Source organism: Lepidochelys kempii, chromosome 7 (genome assembly GCF_965140285.1).
Source record: "Lepidochelys kempii isolate rLepKem1 chromosome 7, rLepKem1.hap1, whole genome shotgun sequence".
Lineage (NCBI taxonomy): Eukaryota > Metazoa > Chordata > Testudines > Cheloniidae > Lepidochelys > Lepidochelys kempii.
The window spans coordinates 85,620,208-85,628,522 of NC_136386.1; the positions used below are offsets into that span (position 1 = coordinate 85,620,208).

An 8,315-nucleotide genomic window follows, 5' to 3' on the forward strand; every position below is an offset into this window, starting at 1 on the left:
GATAGCCAGAGGATGACTCACTGAAGATTGCAAGAGAGAACAGAAGACAATATGACTTGCAGCCAGAAAGAACAGAAGGGGGAAGGCCAGAGAATTGCACCAACACTGGAAGAAGCAGATCTACATGACTGGGACGTCCCGACTAAGAACAAACAGGCCTGTCACCAGAACTTATCTGGAGAACAGAAGGATGTGCTGTTTGCCAGCAGCGAAGATATAATATGCGGACCTGAAGCTGAAGAGGATCCAAATGGAAGCTGGAAAGAATCCACAGATTGCTTCCCACATGAAGGACAATGATATTGCTAGATTCTTACGGTATGCATCATCAAGGAAGACTATGCCAGGCTGAGGAAGATGCTTAAAGAAATGGAGGTTCAGGTGATCTTCACTGGGATTCTACCACTCCCTGAGGAGAAAAGTGAAGACAAGAAAATATGTTGATCAACAGATAGCTCAAGCAATGGTGCTATAGGGAGCAGTTTTTTGGTATTCGACCACTGGCAGGCATTCACGGGCAGAGGACTGTTCTTATGTGATGGATGTCACCTGAATAGGGAGGGAAACAGTCTTCTGGGCCAGAGGTTGGCACATCTAATTAAAATCTTTAAACTAGGAATTTGGGGGAGACAGCTGGGAGATACTTACATAATCACCATGCCTGATTCTACTATGGAGCAAGAAGAAAATCAACTGGGAGGATACAGCAATGGAGAAAGGAACAACAGAGGGTAGGAGAATGGTCAAGAGGAAAGATAGTGCCAATACCACTGACAGTAACAGTCAGGTAGGCGATACAAGCAATAAAATGACTGCACCTAATTGGACAAAGAATCTGGCTGAGATCAAAACAGAAACAGCTAAGATGTTTGTACACAAATGCAGGGGGCCCAGGTAACAAAATGTAAGAGAAAACCAGATATTTTAGGGATAACAGAAACAGGTGGGGGGATAGTAATCATGACTGGAATACAGGTGTTGAAAGATAAATGCTGTTCAGGAAAGACAGAAATAAAAAGGTAAGGGTGATGGAGTAGCATTGTATATTAATGATGAAGCAGACTGTCAAGAAATTAGAAAAGGAGTACTTGTGGCACCTTAGAGACTAATCAATTTATTTGAGCATAAGCTGTAGGTCACGAAAGCTTATGCTCAAACAAATTGGTTAGTCTCTAAGGTGCCGCAAGTATTCCTTTTCTTTTTGCGAATACAGACTAACACGGCTGTTACTCTGAAACAAGAAATTAGAAGTGATGGAATGGCTAAAACAATCTGTTTGAGTCAAAAATTGCTTTGGGAAAGAAAACTAACAAACACTCCACCGGGATAGTGGTTGGGGTCTCCTACAGACTCACATGATCCAAGTTGGATATGGACAGAGACCAATAATATTTTTAATGAAATAAATACTATTGGGAATTTTGTGATTATGGTATTTAATCTTCTTTAATCTTTAGTCTTTAATCTTTAATCTTCTAGATATAGACTGAAGGATAAGTGCTACTAATAATGGTAGGGCCCAGATATTGCTGGATGTGATAGCCAACAGATTTCTTCACCAAACAGTCACCGAACCAACAAGAAGTGACACGATTTTAGATTTAGTATTGGTAAGCAGCAAAGGCATCAAAAAAGAACTGGCTGTAGAAGAAAGCTTAGTTTGAGTGATCATGAGTTAATTCAATTTAAACTATATGGAAAGAAAAATAGGTCTGCAACTAGGGTCCCTAATTTTAAGAGAGACAACTTTAAAAACATTAAGGGAATTAGTTTCTGCAACTTTGACTTAAAATAATTCCAAGCCTCCTTCGTGTTCAGATGCTCAAGTTCTTCAGTCCAGTCCATTTCCATAACTATCTTAAGGCTGCATCCCAAATAAGGGGAAAATATTTGTAGGGAGGGGTTGCTTCTTCATTGGGTTGGTTTGCATCTCAAAACAGAAAGCCTAGAAGGAATGAAAGAAGGGATGGATCAGCAAAGCTACCTCTTGGAGGTCAGAAAATGTACGGGAAAAGTGAAAACTGCCAAAAGCCAATCAGAGTTGGACATCGCAAAGGAAATTAAAACCAACAGTAAAATGTTCGTTATCTACACAGATACAAAGAAAACAAGGAAAGAAGAAGTGGGACCACTAAGCACTGAGGACGGGATGGAGATAAGAGAACACAGGTATGACCCGACGCCTAAACAAATACTTTGCCTCAGTTTTTAATAAGGGCACTGAGATGCTTGAGATAGTGGCAGGGTAGCTAACAGGAACAAGGATATGAAAGTAGAAATTACCACATTTGAGGTGGAAATCAAACTCAAACAGCGTAATGGGATGAATTGGGGGACCCGGATGTTCTCCATTCAAGAACATTAAAGGAACTGGCACATGAAATTGCAAGCCCAATAATAATGAATCTGTAAGCTTGGGGGTTATATTCTATGACTGGAGAACGCAAATAATATCTATATTTAAGAAAGGGAAAAAATGATGCAGGAAACTACAGACCTGTTAGTTTGACCTCAATTTTATGCAAGGTCTTAGAACAAATTTTGAAAGAGAAAGTAGTTAACAACATAGAGGTAAATAGGGTAAGATAGAACATGGTTTTACAAAAGGTAGATCATGCCAGACCAACCTGATCTCTTTCTCTGAGAAGATAACTTCTTGAAGAAGGACATGCAGTAGACCTAATCTACCTGGGTTTCAGCAAAGCATTTGATACAGTTCCACACGGGCAATTAGTTAAATTGGAAAAGATGGGGCTTAATAAGAATCAAAAGGTGGGTCAGGAACTGGTTAAAGGGGTGACTGCAATGGGTCATGCTGAAAGGTAAATAAAAAAGTGGAGGGAGGTTACTAGTGGAGTTCCTCAAGGATCCATCTTGGGACTAATCATATTTAACATTTTCATTAATGACTGTGGCACAAGGAGTATATGTGAGCTAATAAAATTTGCACATGACACAAAGTTGGGAGATATTGCCAATATGGAGGAGGAGCAGAATATCATACAAAAAGATTTCAGCAAACCTTGAGAACTGAAGTAAAAGAAATGGGATGAAAATCAATACTGCAAAGTCATGCACTTAGGCTAACAAAGATTTTTTGCTAAACGTGGGGGACATATCAGTTGGAAGAAGCAGAGGAGGCAAAAGACCTGGGTGTATTGGTCAATCACTGGATGACCACTTATCACCAATGTGATGCAGCTGTAAAAAAGGCTAATGCAATCCTAGGAAGCATCAGGTAAGGTATTTCCAGTAGAAATAGGGAAGTGTTATTGACATTATACAGGGCACCGGTGAGACCTCATCTGGAATACGGTGTGCAATTCTGGTTAAAACTGGCACAAGTGCAGAGAAGGGCTATTAGGATGATCAGAGGAATAGAAAACCTACCTTATAAGAGGAGACTTAAGGAGCTTGGCTTGTCTAGTCTAACAAAACTAAGGATAAGAGGTGATATGATGGCTTTCTATAAATACATCAGAGGAACAAACACCAGGGAGAGAGAGGAGTTATTTAAGGTAAGGGCTGATGTTGGTGCAAGAACAAATGGATATAAACTGGCTATAAATAAGTTTAGGCTCAAAATTATGTGAAGGTTTCTTGCCATCAGAGGAGTGAAATTCTGCAACAGCCTTCCAAGGGGAGCAGTGGGGGCAAAAAACCTAACTTGTTTCAAAACTTATCTTGATAAGTTTATGGAGGGGATGGTATGATGAGGCTGCCTAGAATGGCATATGGCCCATCCACAATTGCTATTAGCAAATTACCTCCAGTTGCCAGAGATGGGACACTAAAGAGAGAGGGCTCTGAGTTACTACAGAGAATTCTTTCCCGGGTATTTGGCTGGCAGGTCCTTCCCACGTGCTCAGGGCCAGGAAGAAATTTTCCCCTGCGTCAGATTGGCAGAGACACTGAGGTTTTTTTCACCTTCCTCTGAAGCCTGGGACATGGAACACTTTCAGGCTTGAACTAGAGTAAATGGTAGATTCTCTGTAACTTGAACTTCTTTAAATGAAGCTATGAGGACTTCAGGCACTTGGCCAGAGGTTATGAGCCTGCTACAGGAGTGGGTGGGTGAGGTTCTGTAGCCTGCAACAGGTAAGAGCTCAGATGGATCATGATGGTCCCTTCTGGCCTTAAAGGCTATGAGTCTAAGTAAATACAGAAATCAGTAGCACATTTAAAATTGTGCAATTGAAAGATTAAATTTAATTTTATACCAAAATGGATAGAAAACATTAGGACTGGAATGGACTGAGCGATGAGTATGGCTCCTGCAACATAGCTTAAAGCTAAAATCCCCATATAGGGCATAAGTCCTCATACGACGTATATGCTTGAGTAAGCAATTTGCTTTTTAGATTATTTCGAAACTTGAAAACAATGAGTGTGGTGGCACCTTAAAGACTAACAGATTTATTTGAGCATAAACTTTCGTGGGTAAAAACCCCCACTTGTGAAGAAAGCTTATGCCCATGAAAGCTTATGCTCAAATAAATCTGTTAGTCTTTGAGGTGCCACCGGACTCCTCGTTTTTTATTTGTGAATACAGACTAACACGGCTACCCCTCTGATACTTGGAACTTGTACATGGTTTCTCTTTTGCTGTGTAGGTATATTTTTTAATATCTTAGTTTCTTAGTACTAGGAAGTAACCATTCCAAAGGCTGCCACATATAATTTGGAGAAGAAAACTCAAGTTTGTTAAAGTAACATCTATACACAGAATTATAAAAACAAATGAAGATAGCTGAAGCTCACATATCTGCTGAAGATTAGAAGGAAGGCTCACCCAGACCATAAGTGAAAAATATCACCCACACAGCTGTTCGGTTTGCAAAACCAAATTCCTTTTGAAGTGGATTATTTCAAAATATGTATTAATTTTCCATAAAATATAGCCATAATAAGTATGAATTGTTAACACAATACCCAATACAACAAACACTAAAATCTTGTATTGCATGTTTACATCGAATTAGGTCTTGAATTAGGACTTGAATTTTTGGTTTAGAATCTGGTTTAGACTGAGTTTGAAAAGGGAAGAATTAATTTTCAGTCACTGAGTTTCATTACAGTTTTTTTCCCTTTAAAGCATGGCACAGTTGTACACAATGAAACAGGACTGTGTATTCCTATGTGTATATAGCACCTGGAACAATCCAATCCAATTCTGATTAAAATAGGGCCGAGCCCCCATTATATTAATGTTGACAAGCTACCCCAATAATAAAAGGCAAAATGTACATATCCCTAAATAATTTGAAAGGAAAAGGAATGAAACAAAAAAGTTACTGAATATAAGGTTTAGCCAACTTTCTTAAAAGGGAATTACTATTACCTTGGCAGTATTGGGGACTAAAGTCCTATCCATTAAAATTAGTGCAGCATTGACAAGAGACAAGCTAATTTCTTTTTCCAACCTATGTGCCCTTGTTACAGAATGAGCATCTCCAGGTTCTGTCACTCATCCTTCCTGATAAACAATGTCAGTTAGGATGCTGAACTTCCATCACCAGTTCATTTTACAACTGAGTAATCAAATGATGATAACTTCTGATCACTTGCAATCTTGACTGGATGTGAACTGATGAACCTGCTTCCCCTTACAGGAATTTTTGCAGATGATATTCTTATTGTAATGCTAGGTTTGGCTAGCCACCAGTCATAACTCTGTCCAATGGTGAAGACTTTCAGGAAGTAGGGTTGGGGTTTTTGCCTTCTCCTCTAGAGCTGTGGCATGAACCCTCCATGAAATCCCACTATGTCTCCAAAACTTCGACATCAGTGTCCTTTTTCAGACTTTTTTCCTTCTTTATCAATACTTACTTCTCTGCTCCTTGGAAACCCAGCTTATTGAACTGGATAATGCCATTGATCTATTTACACAAGGGCTCTCAATCTTTCCAGACTACTGTACCCCTTTCAGGAGTCTGATTTGTCACCCCCAAGTTACACCGCACTTAAAAACTACTTGCTTACAAAAGCAGACATAAAAATACAAAAGTATCACAGCACACTATTAATGAAAAAAAATGCTTACTTTCTCATTTTTACCATATAGTTATAAAGCAACCGGAATATAAATATTGTAACTTACATTTCAGGGTACGTACGGTATATAGAGCTGTATAAATAAGTCATGGTCTGTGTGAAATTTTAGTTTGTACCGACTTTGCTGGTGCTTTTTATGAAGCCTGTTGTAAATCTAGGCAAGTATCAAGGTGAGTTGATGCACTCCCTGAAAACCTTTGCATACCCCCAGGGGTTCACGTACCCAAGTTGAGATCCACTGATTTACAATATAAGGTTGATATGGAGTTGTAACTAACATTAAGGCTGAAGGCCACTGAAATACTCTTCCCAGAATACAAACAAAATATACTCATTATTTAAAACTGTAAAATTAGTGGCCTCGAGGGCCAAATAGGATTGTTATTCTATTGGCCAGTGGTCCCCAAACTGTGGGGCACAGAGGAACATTTGAGGAAGGAGGATAGGGTGCACCACCCAGCCCCACTCTGCTCCCAGTGTCACTCCAGCTCAGGCTTCTGCCCCTGGCTGCTGATTGCCACTCCAGGGAGGGTTTGGGGGTGGATGGATGGATTCCATTAAGAGTAAGGGGGGAGAGGTGCAACAAAAAAAGTTTGAGGACCACTGCTATAGGCAGTGTTGCTTGAAAGAGCCGTATACTATATTTGAAGATGGCGAATAAAGGGACGTTTGTTTTAGAACAGGACAGTTTATTTTTAAGATTGCCCCCATGGAATAATCTTGGACTTCACTCATACTAGGTCTGCAACTTGGGTCACTTTTCTGAATGCTGTTGAGTTACCTATTCAAGAAGCACAACATGAGGAAAAGATTTCTTACAATATCATTAAAGTCACATATCCTGAAAATATTAGAACAATTTAGGGGATATATTCTACATAAAGAACTCAAAATATGCAATTTAATTAATCAGAGCTTGGAAAATCCACTCACCTACTTACCTTTTGCAAGCAGGAAGTGTTATCTGTCAAGTATGGGAATCATGCATTTCTATAGAGTTTAAGCTTTCATTTTTAAAAAAAGCTTCTAGAACTTATAATTTTTTACAAGTATCTTCCCCCTATATGGTCCTTATCCCCTTCTGAAAGTGAGTGTAAGCAGTGCTGTCTGACAACTCAGTGACTCAGCTGATGATCAGAGGTTTCCCAAGCAGCAGAGTGAAGCTGTCTTGTTAGTTTCTCTGGAAGCTCACAGGATTCTTTAAGAGGAGCAGTGAAACTGACCAGTCTGGTTACTTTTGCTTCTTGGAAGGGCCAAGCCCCAGAGCGAGGCACTGCAGCTGGGGGAAGAGACCCCACACTCCCGACACTGGGACAGGCAGCTCAGATGTGGGGTGGCGGGGGTATGGCCAAGTTTATCCCCAAGTAGGAGGAACCCCTCTATCCTCCCACATCCCAGCAGCTAGGCTGGACTGTTGTTCCCTGCCCCAGCGGCTGTACCCGGCCTCTGGCACTGAGCTGTGGACAATGGGGCCAGCCCCACTTTGCCCTCTATCATGACCCTACGAGTGAATGGCAGCACTCTGATAAGTCAGGACCCCCAGCGCTCCTCTGAGGGCGGCCCCCAGCCGCCTCCCCCCGCAGACCCCTCAACCCATTGCTGACACGCACCGAGCTTCCTCCGCAAAGGCTGCGGCAAACCGGGCTCGCAGACTTGGATGGGGGGCGTGACGGAGCAGCAGAGGGTACCGAGCCACCCGGCCCGCCCCACCGCGGAGAGTCACGGTTCACCACAGAGACCTCTGTGCCCTCTCGGTGCATTCGGCTCTGCGAATACAGCCCCCGCCTCAGGAGGGTGCGGGGCCGGCCGCTCTTACCCGCTGTCCCGGGCTCCGCAGCGACGACGCCACACTCCCCTGCCCCAGCAACCAGCTCCGCCCTCCCGAGTACAGAGAAAACTGGAGCGGCGTACAGAAAGGCCCCGCCCCCGCCGCTCTTCCGTCGGCAGAGGCATGCTGGGATGGTGGCGGACCAGAGCCGGGGCGGGACGGACCGTCGCTGGGGTGTAGGACTGAGGAGCTCTGCCGTTGCCTGCGCCTTGACCTCCGCCTCTCTGTGACGGCATTGTCAGGCAGGACCCACGCGTCATGACGTCTCCATGTGATGTCATAGCGTGTGCATTCTGGGGCGCCCAGCCTGCTGGACGTGGACCTCTTTACCAACGTGCATCTTGGGAGCTGGGGCGTCCTGAGCTCAGGGACGTTTCCTTTGGCTTCCCCGCCTGCCTGGCCCCTCTCCCTGGAGGTGGAAGCGTGTAACTGG

General features: G+C 42.7%; 1 protein-coding gene across 6 annotated transcripts in view; it reads right to left on the reverse strand.

Moving 5' to 3' along the window:
• The window catches only part of MICU1 (mitochondrial calcium uptake 1), a 217,284-nt gene extending 209,172 nt beyond the window's left edge, over nucleotides 1-8,112 (reverse strand). For 2 of the 6 annotated variants that reach the window (XM_073353622.2, XM_073353623.2), the window contains exon 1: nucleotides 7,871-8,108. In XM_073353622.2, coding sequence (XP_073209723.1) covers nucleotides 7,871-8,007 — 137 coding nt within the window. In that variant the 5' untranslated portion in view covers nucleotides 8,008-8,108. Of the gene's footprint in view, nucleotides 1-7,664 lie in introns of all 6 variants that reach the window. The other 4 variants (XM_078853821.1, XM_078853824.1, XM_078853822.1 and 1 more) reach the window with 4 other exon arrangements.
• Between the last annotated feature and the right edge of the window lie 203 nt (nucleotides 8,113-8,315).